This window comes from Panulirus ornatus, chromosome 47, assembly GCF_036320965.1.
Source record: "Panulirus ornatus isolate Po-2019 chromosome 47, ASM3632096v1, whole genome shotgun sequence".
Taxonomy (NCBI): domain Eukaryota; kingdom Metazoa; phylum Arthropoda; class Malacostraca; order Decapoda; family Palinuridae; genus Panulirus; species Panulirus ornatus.
In genome coordinates, this window is record NC_092270.1 from 10,962,974 (window position 1) to 10,979,312 (window position 16,339).

At 44.3% G+C, this 16,339-nt stretch overlaps 1 protein-coding gene across 4 annotated transcripts in view; it reads right to left on the reverse strand.

The window, feature by feature from the left end:
* LOC139763542 (uncharacterized) overlaps positions 1 to 16,339 on the reverse strand; it is a 673,625-nt gene that overhangs the window by 61,002 nt on the left and 596,284 nt on the right. For 2 of the 4 annotated variants that reach the window (XR_011716185.1, XM_071689742.1), the window contains one exon: positions 10,530 to 10,729. The exons of 1 other annotated variant lie outside the window; for it this stretch is intronic. Coding sequence is in view for 1 of the 3 variants with exons in the window: in XM_071689742.1 (XP_071545843.1) it covers positions 10,530 to 10,729 (200 nt within the window). In the remaining 2 variants the exon portion in view is untranslated. Of the gene's footprint in view, positions 1 to 10,529; positions 10,730 to 11,709; positions 11,837 to 16,339 lie in introns of those variants that run through there. One more of the 4 variants, XR_011716184.1, reaches the window with a different exon arrangement.

Below are 16,339 nucleotides of genomic sequence, written 5' to 3' on the forward strand. Positions count from 1 at the left end.
TGAACCGAGGAAATGAACGACAATCAACCGAGGAAATGGGCGACATTGTACTGAGGAAATAGGCGACATTGAACCGAAGGAATGGACGACATTGAACCGAGGAAATGGACGATATTGAACCGAGGAAATGGACGACATCGAATCTAGGAAATGGAATACATTGAACTAAGGAAATGGGCGACATTGAACCGAGGATATGGAAGACATTGAACCGAGGAAATAGACGACAATCAACCGAGGAAATGAGCGACATTGAACTGAGGAAATGGAGGACATTGAACCGAGGAAATGGACGACAATCAACCGAGGAAATGGGCGACATTTAACCAAGGAAATGGAGGACATTGAACCGAGGAAATGGACGACATTGAACCGAAGGAATGGACGACAATCAACCGAGGAAATGGGCGACACTGAACTGAGGATATGGACGACATTGAACCAAGGAAATGGACGACAATCCACCGAGGAAATGGGCGACATTGAACCGAGGAAATAGATGACATTGAATCTAGGAAATGGAATACATTGAACTAAGGAAATGGGCGACATTGAACCGAGGAAATAGACGACATTGAACCAAAGAAATGGACGACATTGAATCGAGGAAATGGACGACAATCAACCGAGGAAATGGGCGATATTGAACCAAGGATATGGACGACATTGAACCGAGGAAATGGAAGACATTGAACGGAGGAAATGGACGACAATTAACCGAAGAACTGGGCGACATTGAACTGAGGAAATGGACGACATTGAACCGAGGAAATGGACGACAATCAACCGAGGAAATGGGCGACATTCAACCAAGGAAATCGGTGACAATGAACTGAGGAAATGGAAGACATTGAACCGAGGAAATGGACGACAGTCAACCGAGGAAATGGGCGACATTGAACTGAGGAAATGGACGACATTGAACCGAGGAAATGGACAACATTGAATCTAGGAAATGGAATCCAGAAGGCATTACGAGAATGAGGAACGGAAATGACGAAATCAACGAGAATGGGCGCATTGAACAGGAAAGGACGCATTGACGAGGAAATGCACATACGAGGAATGGAGAATTGAACAGGAAATGGAGACATTGACCGAAAGAAACATTAACAGGAAATGGCGACATGAACCGAGGAAATGGAATTGAACCAGGAAATGGACGACATTACGAGGAAATGGAGACATAACCGAGGAAATGGGACATTAACAGGAATGGCAATTGAACGAGGAAATGGAGACTTGAACGAGGAATGGAGACAATAACGAGGAAATGGCACATGAACGAGAAATGAGACATTGAACGGGAAATGGACGACATCAACAGGAAATGGGCGACATTAACTAGGAAATGGCGATAATGAACGAGGAAATGGGACGACATGGTCGTACGAGAAGGACACATTGAACAGGAAATGTACATGACCTAGGAATGGCGACATTGAACAGGAATGACACATTGAACCGAGGAAATGGAACGACATTGAAAGAAGAAAAGGGCGAATTGAACCGGAAATGGGACATGAACCGAGGAAATGAGACATTGAACGAGGAAAGACGACATAACCGAGAATGGCGACATTAACGAGGAATGGCGACATTGAACGAGGAAATGGACGACATAACAGGAATGGGCACATTAACAGGAAATGGAGACATTAACCAGAAATGGAGACATTGAACGAGGAAATGGAGCAATAACAGGAAATGGGGACATTGACCGAGGAAAGTGGACGACATTGAACGAGGAAATGGAACATTGAACAGGAAATGGAACATTGACTAGGAAATGGCGAATAACGAGAATGGCGACATTGAACGAGGAAATGGACACATTGAACGAGGAATGACGACAATCAACGAGGAAATGGCACTTGAACAGAAATGGATGACATTGAACGAGGAAATGGAACTGAAATAGAAATGGCGACTTGACGGAAATGGACGACATGAACCGAGGAAATGGACGACATTGAAGCGAAATGGAACATTGAACGAGGAATGGACGACAATCAACAGGAAATGGGCGACATTAACGAGGAAATGGACGACATTGAACGAGGAAATGGAGACATTGACAGGAAATGGCGACAATAACGAGGAAATGGGAATTGAACAGAAATGGACGACATTGAAGAGGAAATGGAAACAATTGAACAGGAAATGGCACATTGAAAGGAAATGGAGAATTGAACGAGGAAATGACACAAACAAAGAAATGGCGACATTGAACGAGGAAATGGACGACATAACCGAGGAAATGGCGACATTGAACAAGACAGAAATGGACGACATTGACGAGGAAATGGAAGACATGAACCGAGGAAATGGACGACAATAACGAGGAAATGGGCGACATTGAATGAGGAATGGGACATTGACGAGGAAATGGACGACATTAACCGAGGAAATGGCGACATTGAACGAGGAAATGGAACATTGAACAGAAATGGAACATTAATAGGAAATGGGCGACTTTGATGAGGAAATGGACGACAATGAACCGAGGAAATGGACGACATTGAACAGAAAGAAAGAATACAGGAAATGGACGACATAACCGAGAAATGGCGACATTGAACGAGGAAATGGACGAATTGACGAGGAAATGGACGACAATAGAGGAAATGGGATTGAACAGGAAATGACGACATTGAGGGAATGGAACATGACGAGAAATGGACACAATAACGGGCAATGAACAGAAATGGAGACATGAACGAGGAAATGACGCAATCAAGAAGGGCGAATTGACAGGAAATGGGACATTGAACGAGAATGGAGACATTAAAAGGAAATGGACGAAACCGAGAATGGCGACATTAACAGGAAAGGACATTAACGAGGAATGGCGACAATAACGAGAATGCGACATTAACAGAAATGACGACATTGAACGAGGAAATGAGACATAACGAGGAAATGCGACATTGAACAGAATAGAATTGAACAGGAAATGAAATAACAGGAATGGCGACATGAACGAGGAAATGAACATTGAACAGAAAGGAACATGAACAGGAAATGGCGACACAGAGGAATGCAATTGAACAGAAGAGACATTGAACAGGAAATGGACGACATAACGAGAATGGAATTGACGGAAATGGACGAATTGAACAGAAGGAACAATCAACAGGAAATGACTAACAAGGAAGGGAATGACGAGAATGGAGAATGAACCGGGAATGGCGACATAACAGGAAGCGACATTAGAGAATGCGATGACGGAAATGACACATTGATAGGAATGAAACTAAGGAATGGGCGACATACGAGGAAAGAGCATTGACCAAGAAATGGAATTGAATAGGAAATGGACGACATAACCGAGGAAATGGCGACATTGAACAAGGAAATGGACGACATTGAACGAGGAAATGGAAGACATGAACCGAGGAAATGGACGACATAACGAGGAAATGGACGACAATCAACCGAGGAAATGGGCGACATTGAACTGAGGAAATGGACGACAATGAAGAGAGGAAATGTAAGACAATGAACCGAGGAAATGGGCGACATTGAACCTAGGAAATGTGCGACATTGAATCTAGGAAATGGAATACATTGAACTAAGGAAATGGGCGACATTGAACCGATGAAATAAACGACATTGAACCAAAGAAATGGACGACATTGAACCGAGGAAATGGACGACAATCAACCGAGGAAATGGGCGATATTGAACCAAGAAAATGGACGACATTGAACCGAGGAAATGGAAGACATTGAACCGAGGAAATGGACGACAATCAAGCGAGGAAATGGGCGACATTGAACTCAGGAAATGGACGACATTGAACCGAGGCAAATGGTCGACAATCAACCGAGGAAATGGACGACATTTAACCAAGGAAATGAAGGACATTGAAACGAGGAAATGGAAGATATTGAACCGAGGAAATGGACGACAATCAACCGAGGAAATGGGCGACATTGAACTGAGGAAATGGACGACATTGAACCGAGGAAATGGACAACATTGAATCTAGGAAATGGAATGCATTGATCTAAGGAAATGGGCGACATTGAACCGAGGAAAAGACGACATTGAACCAAAGAAATGGACGACATTGAATCGAGGAAATAGACGACAATCAACCGAGGAAAATGGCGACATTGAACTAAGGAAATGGACGACATTGAATCGAGGAAATGGAAGACATTGAACCGAGGAAATGGACGACAATCAACCGAGGAAATGGGCGATATTGAACTGAGGAAATGGACGACATTGAACCGAGGAAATGGACGACAATCAACCGAGGAAATGGGCGACATTGAATCGAGGAAATGGATGACATTTAACCGAGGAAATGGAAAACATTGAAGTAAGGAAATGGGCGACTTTGTACTGCGGAAATGGATGACAATGAACCGAGGAAATGGACGATATTGAAGCGAAGAAATGAAAGACATTGAACCGAGGAAATGGACGACAATGAACCGAGGAAATGGGCGACATTGCACTGAGGAAATGGACGATATTGAAACGAGGAAATGGACGACATTGTACTGAGTAAAAGGACGACATTGAACATAGGAAATGGGTGATATTGAACCCAGGAAATTGACGACATTGAATTGGGGAAATGGAATACATTAAATCGAGGAAATGGACCACAATCAACCGTAGGCAACATTGAACTGAGGAAATGGACGACATTGAGACGAGGAAATGGACGACAATCAACCGAGGAAATGGGCGACATTGTACTGAGGAAATTGGCGACATTAAACCGAAGGAATAGACGACATTGAACCGAGGAAATGGACGACATTGAACCGAGGAAATGGACGATATTTAACCTAGGAAATGGAATACATTGAACTAAGGAAATGGGCGACATTGAATCGAGGAAATAGACGACCTTGAACCAAAGAAATGGACGACATTGAATCGAGGAAATGGACGACAATCAACCAAGGAAATGGGCGACAATGACCCAAGGAAATGGACGACATTGAACAGAGGAAATGGAAGACATCGAACTGAGGAAATGGACGACAATCAACCGAAGAAATGGGCGACATTGAACTGAGGAAATGGACGACATTGAACCGAGGAAATGGACGACAATCAACCGAGGAAATGGGCGACATTGAACCAAGGAAATGGACGACATTGAACCGAGGAAATGGAAGACATTGATCCGAGGAAATGGACGACAATCAACCGAAGAAATGGGCGACATTGAACTGAGGAAATGGACGACATTGAACCGAGGAAATGGACGACAATCAACCGAGGAAATGGGCGACATTGAACCAAGGAAATGGATGACATTGAACCGAGGAAATGGACAACATTGAAATAAGGAAATGGGCGACTTTGTACTGTGGAAATGGACGACAATGAACCGAGGAAATGGACGACATTGAAGCGAAGAAATAAAAGACATTGAACCGAGGAAATGGACGACAAGCAACCGAGGAAATGGGCGACATTGAACTGAGGAAATGGACGACATTGAACTGAGGAAAAGAACGACAATCAACCGAGAAAATGGGCGACATTTAACCAAGGAAATGCAGGACATTGAACCGAGGAAATGGAAGATATTGAACCGAGGAAATGGACGACAATCAACCGAGGAAATGGGCGACATTGAACTGAGGAAATGTACAACATTGAACCGAGGAAATGGACAACATTGAACTAAGGAAATGGGCGACATTGTACTGAGGAAATGGTCGATTGAACCGAAGGAATGGACGACATTGAACCGAGGAAATGGAAGACATTGAACCAAGGATATGGACGACATTCAACTGAGGAAATGGGCGACATTGAACTGAGGAAATGGACGACATTGAACCAAGGAAATGGACGACATTGAACATAGGAAATGGACGACATTGAACCTAGGAAATGGAAGACATTGAACCGAGGGAATTGACGACCTTGAACCGAAGAAATGGACGACAATGAAACGAGGAAATGGACGACATTGAACCGAGGAAATGGACGACAATCAACCGAGGAAATGGGCGACATTGCACTGAGGTAATGGCCAACATTGAACTGCGAGGCAAGGACGACAATCAAACGAGGAAATGGCGACATTGAATCCGAGGAAATGGCGACATTGAACGAGGAAATGGACGACATTGAACTGAGGAAATGGGCACCTTGACTGAGGAAATTGTACTGCGGTAAAATGGGACATTGAACTCGGAAATGGGCGACAATGAACCGAGGAAATGGACGACATTGAACCGAGGAAATGGACGACATATAACCGAGGAAATGGACGACAATGAACGAGGAAATGGGCGACATTGAAATGAGGAAATGGACACAATACCGAGAAATGGAGACATTGAACCGAGGAAATGGAACGACATCACGAGGAAATGGGCGACATTGAACTGAGGAAATGGACGACATTGAATGCCGAGAAATGGATACGACAATGACAACGAAGGAAATGGACGACATTGAACCGAGAAATGGACAATGAACGAGGAATGCGACATTGAACCGAGGAAATGGACGAATTGACTAGGAAATGGGCGACATTGAACTGAGGAAATGGACGAATTGAACCGAAGAAATGGACGACATTGAACGAGGAAATGGCGACATTGAACGAGGAAATGGACGACATTGAACGAGGAAATGGACGACATTGAACCGAGGAAATGGACGACATTGAACCGAGGAAATGGAGACATTGAACCGAGGAAATGGACGACATTGAACCGAGGAAATGGACGACATTGAACATAGGAAATGGACATTGACGGAATTGAAACGAGGAAATGGACGAAATTAACCGAGGGAAATGGGCGATATTGAACCGAAGAAATGAACGATATTGAACCGAGGAAATGGACGACATTGAACCGAGGAAATGGACGACAATCTACCGAGGAAATGGGCGACATTGAACTGAGGAAATGGGCGACATTGAACCGAGGAAATGGACGACATTGAACCGAGGAAATGGACGACATTGAACTGAGGAAATGGACGACATTGAACCGAGGAAATGGAAGACATTGAACCGACGAAATGGGCGACATTGAACCGAGGAAATGGAAGACATTGAACCGAGAAAATGGACGACATTGAACCGAGGAAATGGACGACATTGAACCGAGGAAATGGACGACATTGAACCGAGGAAATGGACGACAATGAACAGAGGAAATGGACGACATTGAACCGAGGAAATGGACGACATTGAACCGAGGAAATGGACGACATTAACCGAGGAAATGGGCGACATTGAACCGAGGAAATGGACGACATTGAACAGAGGAAATGGACGACATTGTACTGAGGAAATGGACGAAATTGAACATAGGTAATGGGCGACATTGAACCGAGGAAGTGGACCACATTGAACCGAGGAAATGGAAGATATTAAACCGAGGAAATGGACGACATTGAACCGAGGAAATGGACGACATTGAACCGAGGAAATGGACAACATTGAACTAAGGAAATGGGCGACACTGTACTGAGGAAATGGACGACAATGAACCGAGGAAATGGACGACATTGAACCGAGGAAATGGAAGACATTGAACTGAGGAAATGGACGACAATCAACCGAGTAAATGGACGACATTGAACCGAGGAAATGGACAACATTGAAATTAGGAAATGGACGACATTGTCCTGAGGAAATGGACGACAATGAACTGAGGAAATTGACGACATTGAACCGAGGAAATGGAAGACATTGAATCGAGTAAAGGGACGACAATCAACCGAGGAAATGGACGATATTGAACCGAGGAAATGGAAGACATTGAATCGAGGAAATGGACGACAATCAACTAAGGAGATGGGCGACATTGAACTGAGGAAATGGACGAAATATAACCGAGAAAATGAAGGAAAATCAACCGAGGAAATGGGCGACATTGAACCGAGGAAATAGACGACATTGAACCGAGGAAATGGAAGACATTGAACCAAAGAAATGGACGACATTGAACCGATGAAATGGACGACATTGAACCGAGGAAATGGACGAAACTGAACCGAGGAAATAGACGATATTGAAACGAGGAAATGGACGACATTGAACCTAAGAAATGGACGACATTGAACAGAGGAAATGGGCGACATTGAACTGAGGAAATGGGCGATATTGAAATGAGGAAATGGAAGACACTGAACCGAGGAAATGGAAGACATTGAACCGAGGAAATGGACGACATTGAACCGAGGAAATGGACGACATTGAACTGAGGAAATGGAAGATATTGAGGAAATGGACGAAATTGAACCGAGGAAATGGGCGACATTGAACCGAAGAAATGAACGATATTGAAACGAGGAAATGGAAGACATTGAACCGAGGAAATGGACGACATTGAACCGAGGAAATGGACGAGAATCTACCGAGGAAATAGGCGACTTCGAACTGAGGAAATGGGAGACATTGAACAGAGGAAATGGACGACATTAAACCGAGGAAATGGACGACATTGAACCGAGGAAATGGACGACATTAAACCGAGGAAATGGACGACATTGAAACAAAGAAATGTAAGACATTGAGCGGAGGAAATGGTCGACATTGAACTGAGGAAATGGGCGACATTGTAATGAGGAAATGGACGACAATGAACGGAGGAAATGGGCGATATTGAACCGAGGAAATGGAAGACATTGAATCGAGGAAATGGACGACAATCAACCGAGGAAATGGGCGACATTGAATTGAGGAAATGGACGACATTGAACCGAGAAAATGGAGGAAAATCAACCGAGGAAATGGACGACATTGAACCGAGGAAATGGACGACATTGAACCGAGGAAATGGAAGACATTGAACCAAAGAAATGGACGACATTGAACCGAGGAAAAGGACGAAATTGAACTGAGGAAACGGACGACATTGAACCGAGGAAATGGACACCACTGAAGTAAGGAAATGGGCGACATTGTACTGAGGAAATGGACGACAGTGAACCGAGGATATGAACGAAATTGAACTGAGGAAATGGACGACATTGAACCGAGGAAATGGACGATAATCTACCTAGGAAATGGGCGACATTGAACTGAGGAAATGAGCGACATTGAACCGAGGAAATGGACGACATTGAACAGAGGAAATGGACGACATTGAAACGAGGAAATGGACGACATTGAACCGAGGAAATGGACGACACTGAACCGAGGAACTGGACGACATTGAACCGAGGAAATGGACGACAGTAAACCGAGGAAAAGGGCGACGTTGATCCGAGGAAATGGACGACATTGAACCGAGGAAATGAACGACATTGAACTGAGGAAATGGAGTACATTGAACCGAGGAAATGGACGACATTTTACTGAGGAAATGGACGACATTGAACCGAGGAAATGGGCGACGTTCAACAAAGGAAATGGACGGCACTGAACTGAGGAAATGTACGACATTGATCTGAGGAAATGGACGACATTGAACAAAGGAAATTGACGACATTGAACCGAGGGAATGGACGACATTGAACCGAGGAAATGGACAACATTGAACTAAGGAAATGGGCGACATTGTGCTGAGGAATTAGACGACAATGAACCGAGGAAATGGACGACATTGAACCGAGGAAATGGAAGACACTGAACCGAGGAAATGGACGACAATCAACCGAGGAAGTGGGCGACATTGAACTGAGGAAATGGACGATATTGAACATAGGAAATGGGCGACATTGAACCGAGGAAATGGACGACATTGAACCAAGGAAATGGAAGACACTGAATAGAGGAAATGGACGACATTGAACCGAGGAAATGGACGACATTGAACCGAGGAAATGGACAACTTTGAAAGAAAGCAAGAACGGCTTGCACCCTGGTCAGCAAGAACGACTCACTCTCTGATAAGCAAGAACGACTCGTTCCTTCATAAGTAAGAACTGTTCGCTCTCTGATAAGCAAGATCGGCTCGCTCTCAGATAAGAAATAACGGCTCGCTTTCTGATAAGCAAGAACGCTTCGCTCCCTGATAAGCAAGAAGGACTCGCTCTCTGATAAGCATGAACGGCTCACTCCTTTATAAGAAAGAACGGCTCGCTCCCTTATAAGAAAGAACGACTCGCTCTCTGATAAGCAAGAATGGCTTGCTCCCTGATAAGCAAAAACGGCCTACTCCCTGATAAGCAAGAAAGACTCGCTATCTGCAGCATCAAAGTCTCTCTTTCCAGTGATGTCTCACCAGCTGACATACGTCAGCACCTCACAGCCTGGCGGATGTTGGAACGTCTCCTCCTGACACAGGACGTCAGCGCACTCCAAGACTGACGACGACGCCTGACACATGCCGGCGCGACCCCTTCACTGACCGCTGTGTGTCAGCCACCGCCACACGCTCGGTGCTGTACTCCCTGACTCCCTACAGTGGTCCTCTCCCCTCCCTGGGAGTCTACGGTAACTTGCTCCCTCTCACACAACCTCCCTCAAGATCATATCACTCCCTGATAACCAACGCCCCGCCCCGCCCCGCTCCCTGACACAAGTGGATAGCTCACGCTTCGACCCATCCAAGGTTTAACCCCTCGTCAAACTTACCCCCTGACGTATGAAGGAGGGGCACGTGTCCTGACAGGCGACGGACGGCGGGCGGATGGGTGGGTCGCTCCTCCTTCCTCCTGACGGAGTGCTGTCATATTGGCTAACTGTCTCTGGTGACGCCAGCTGACAGCGGAGGCTGACTGGTTTGTGGGCAGTGAGAGACGACCTACTCCCAACTCCGGAGTTTCACTGGAACTCTGCAAATGACCATCGTGCTAGTTTCCTACATCAATAGAAATATTTTAGATAGGCATATTTATGTTATATTTAGTTAAATTAACCTATTTTGTATTTAACATTTACTAGCGTGTTGGAAATAAGAGATTTTAAGTCATGGGTGTATTATACCTCCTCACTTTACTATTTTTGAGAATTATTCTTAAAATCAGCAGCATATTACAAGATAAAATTTTTCAATAACAATTTTAGTCTATCCATTTTTGCTTATCCATCCTTCCGTTTTTTCCACTAGCACAAGGAGCATCAAAAGCTATCCATTGGTCTGTTACTGTATGTATATTGCAAACCCTAAACAAAATTAGCCATTTCGATGGTGAGCTAAACTGGTAATCTACCCAAACAATTGTGTAATTGTAATAACCTGTATGGCTGGTCACACGCTCCAGGACGACCAATCACAAGCTGTCACTTGAATGAATGATATACACTAAATTCTCTGCCTAGTGACGTCATACATTTTCTATGTTCAGCTTGTGGTAACTACAATATGAAACGTCATCTCTTCCCAGGACACCTACATGAATAGAGTTCATCAATCATTCAACAACTGGTTACAACCATTACAAATGTGACTCACAAACCTGGCTCCAAGTACAACCTTTTGTTTATAGAAATATCAAGCATCTCCTAGCTGAGAACACGAAGCTAGCTGGGAGCTACCTAGCAAGCTGGGAGCTACCAAGCCTGGCAGCCAGCTAGCTAGCAGCTACCTAGTTGGCTGAGAGATACATAGCTTGGCTGACAGCTAGCAAAGAGCTACCTAGCTGGTTGACAGCGACATAGCTTGGCTAAAAGCTAGGTAGGAGCTACCTAGCTGGCTGACAGCTATATAGCTTGGCTGGTAGCTACCTACAAGCCGTCGGAAAGCTAAAGGTCAGGTTGACAGTCGCCAGTGGCCACTCCTGCTAACCTTCGAACCCTCGCTAGTCTCACTCACCTGAGTGGCTCAGTGACCAGCGCCGTACCTCTGTAGTTTCCTGGGTGACGGCTCCACCATGTGTCTTGCCGGACCGCACAACCTTAACTCTCCACCACAACTGAACAAATAAAGACGCAGGAGCCAACAACGTAGTCACTAGTCACGGTTCCGAACATCGAAATGAACATAAGCGTTGTCTCAATCAGTTAAATGATTTGCATACCCTTTATGTAACAGTTTTGCACTACACACCTCGTAATGAGGCCATATAGTTATGCCAAATGAGTATGTTACTAACAATTAGCTGTAGGAAAATGATTTCGTGGATAGAAGGAGAATGTTGAATAATAAACCCGAGTCAACCCAAGTCATAGCCTACGTAGGAATTCGGACTCGGATATCGTCCACCTTTCAGACTAATTCAAACCATTTCGACGCCAAGTCAACTTTTAGATACTGTTTTAATCGTATGTTTCTCAATCGTAAACCAAGACTTAAAGGCAAAATTGAGATTTATATAACATTCCATCGTTGACAGTGCAATTACGACTATCATTTTCTTCGTAACTGACCATTAAATACAACATCGAACTTGTTTATAGTCAGGCACCACCATACAAAATGGAATCATGTCGAGAAGGGTTGGGAGGGACAGTAAACCTATAGGTTCTTACAATACTTCCAAATGTGTTATGATATGTAAAAACTAGATGAACATAATGGTGATAAGATACTAGATGATGACACGTGGAGCCAGCAAGAGCTGAGTGAAATCGTCTAACGTCACCCAAATAATAGTGTTAGCAAAGTGAAGCTTTGTGAACCTCTAGGGGAGCCCGCAGAAGCTTAATGGAATTGTCAGGCACGTGCCAAGTTACGTTCCCAAAGTGAAGCTTTGATTTAGTGATCTGTAAAGCCCACGAAAAATGAAGAAGATCGTCTGGTCTTGGCAAAAATCAAATTCCTAAAGTGAAACTTTACTTTCATGATTCGTGGAGACAATGAAAGCTAAATATAATCGCCAGTCATCGACCAAAAATATATAATTCCCAAAGTGAAGCTAATTTTGATGACCTGTGGAGCTCGATAGAGCTGCAAAATATCGTTTGTCATTGGTCAGAATAAACTCAGAGTAGGGCTTTTGATTACCTGTGGTGCCCTCAACAGCTAAATAAAATCGTCTGGCGAAGCCAAAATAAAGTTATCAACGTGCAACTTTGATGACCCATGTAGCACGCACAAGTGTTAGCCAGAGGAAAATTTCTAAAGTAAAACCTTAATTTGACGACCCACATATGTGTCCCACAAAACCTATATAAAACGGTCTAGCGTTAGCCTGAACAAAAGTCTGAATGTATAGCTTTACTTTGACGACCCATAAGCCATGCAAGTGGAAAATAATCGTATGGCATTATCTGGAACAAAAGTTTTAAAGGGACGCTTTAGTTTGGCGTCGTTGGCTCATTCCTCGACAATCTACTTCGACTAATTCGTTTATACATACATTGCGGCTTTCTACCTTCCACACTACAAATGTGAAAAGAAAGCGTTACTCACTCTCGACAGGCGTCGCTGGCTCAGTCTCTGATATATGTTGGTAGCTTACCTCACCATACATTACTACGACGAACTCAAAAAGAAAAATCTGCTCTCTCCAACAGTCATCGATGGCTTCGTCTCTTAAGACATGTGTCGGATTGGTGGCTTCGACTGTAACATACTTCGCTAGTTCACGAAATGTACGACATTGAACCAAAGAAATGGACAACATTGAACAGAGGAAATGGGCGACATTGAACTGAGGAAATGGACAATACTGAACCGAGGAAATGGACGATAATGAACCGAAGAAATGGAAGAAATTGAACCGAGGAAATGGACGACAATCAACCCAGAAAATGGGCGACATTGAACTGAGGAAATGGACAATACTGAACCGAGGAAATGGATGACATTGTACTGAGGAAATGGGCGGCATTGAACATAGGAAATGGGCGACATTCAACCGAGGAAATGGAGGACAGTGAACCAAAGAAATGGACGACCTTGAATCGAAGAAATGGACGACAATCAACCGAGGCAATGGGCGACATTGAACCAATGAAATGGACGACATTGAACCGAGGAAATGGACTACATTGAACCGAGGAAATGGACGGCAATCAACCGAGGAAATGGACGACACTGAACCGAGGATATGGACGACATTGAACCGAGGAAATGGATAACATTGAACCAAGGAAATGGGCGAGATTGTACTGAGGAAATGGACGACAATGAACCGAAGAAATGGACGACTTTGAACCGAGGAAATGAAAGACATTGAACCAAGGAAATGGACGACAATGAACTGAGGAAATGGAAGACATTGAACCGAGGAAATGGACGACATTGAACCGAGGAAATGGACGACATTGAAACGACGAAATGGACGACATTGAACCAAAGAAATGGACAACATTGAACAGAGGAAATGGGCGACATTGAACTGAGGAAATGGGCGACATTGTACTTAGGAAATGAACGACATTGAACAGAGGAAATGGAAGACATTGAACCGAGGAAGTGAACGACAATCAACCGAGGAAATGGGCGACATTGAACTGAGGAAATAGACGACATTGAACCGAGGAAATGGACGACAATCAACCGAGGAAATGGGCGACATTGTACTGAGGAAATGGCCGATTGAACCGAAGGAATGGACGACATTGAACCGAGGAAATGGACTACATTGAACCGAGGAAATGGATGACAATCAACCGAGGAAATGGGCGACATTGAACCGAGGAAATGAACAACATTGAACTTAGGAAATGGGCGACATTGTACTGAGGAAATGGACGACAATGAACCGAGGAAGTGGACGACATTGAACCGAGGAAATGGACGACATTTAACTGAGGAAATGGACGATATTGAACCGAGGAAATGGGCGACGTTCAACAGAGGAAATGGACGATATTGAACTGTGGAAATGGATGACATTGATCTGAGCAAATAGACGACATTGTACCGAGGTAATGGACGACACTGAGCCGAGGGAATGGGCGACATTGAAACGAGGAAATGGACAACATTGAACTAAGGAAATGGGCGACATTGTACTGACGATTTGGACGACAATGAACCGAGTAAATGGACGACATTGAACCGAGGAAATGGAAGACATTGATTCGAGGAAATGGACGACAATCAGCCGAGGAAATGGGCGACATTGAACTGAGGAAATTGCCGATATTGAACATAAGAAATGGGCGACATTGAACCGAGGAAATGGACGACATTGACCCGAGGAAATGGACGACATTGAACCGAGAAAATGGACGACATCGAACAGAGATGGACGATATTGAACCGAGAAAATGTACGACATTGAACCAAAGAAATGGACGACATTGAACCGAGGAACTGGGCGACAATCTACCTAGGAAATGGGCGACATTGAATTGAGGAAATGAGCGACATTGAACCGAGGAAATGGACGATATTGAACAGAGGAAACGGGCGACATTGAACCGAGGAAATGGACGACATTGAACCGAGGAAATGGATGACACTGAACCGAATAAATGGACTACATTGAACCGAGGAAATGGACGACATTAAACCGAGGAAATGGACGACATTGAACCGAGGAAATGGACGACATTTAACTGAGGAAATGGACGACATTGAACCGAGGAAATGGGCGACGTTCAACAGAGGAAATGGACGATATTGAACCGAGGAAATGGACGAAAATTTAACTGAGGAAATGGACGACATTGAACCGAGGAAATGGGCGACGTTCAACATTGGGCGACTTTGAACCGAGGAAAATGACGACATTGAACCGAGGGAATGGACGACATTTAACTGAGGAAATGGACGACATTGAACCGAGGAAATGGAAGACATTGATTCGAGGAAATGGACGACAATCAGCCGAGGAAATGGGCGACATTGAACTGAGGAAATTGCCGATATTGAACATAAGAAATGGGCGACATTGAACCGAGGAAATGGACGACATTGACCCGAGGAAATGGACGACATTGAACCGAGAAAATGGACGACATTGAACAGAGATGGACGATATTGAACCGAGAAAATGTACGACATTGAACCAAAGAAATGGACGACATTGAACCGAGGAACTGGGCGACAATCTACCTAGGAAATGGGCGACATTGAACCAAGGAAATGGACGACATTGAACCGAGGAAATGGAAGACATTGAACCGAGGAAATGGACGACAATCAACCGAGGAAATGGGCGACATTGAACTGAGGAAATGGACGACATTGAACCGAGGAAATGGACGACAATCAACCGAGGAAATGGGCGACATTTAACCAAGGAAATGGAGGACATTGAACCGAGGAAATGGAAGACATTGAACCGAGGAAATGGACGACAATCAACCGAGGAAATGGGCGACATTGAACTGAGGAAATGGACGACATTGAACCGAGGAAATGGACAACATTGAACTAAGGAAATGGGCGACATTGTACTGAGGAAATGGTCGACATTGAACCGAGGAAATGGACGACATTGAACCGAGGAAAGTGTACTACATTGAACCGAGGAAATGGACGACAATCAACCGAGGAAATGGGCGACATTGAATCGAGGAAATGGATGACATTGAACCGAGGAATT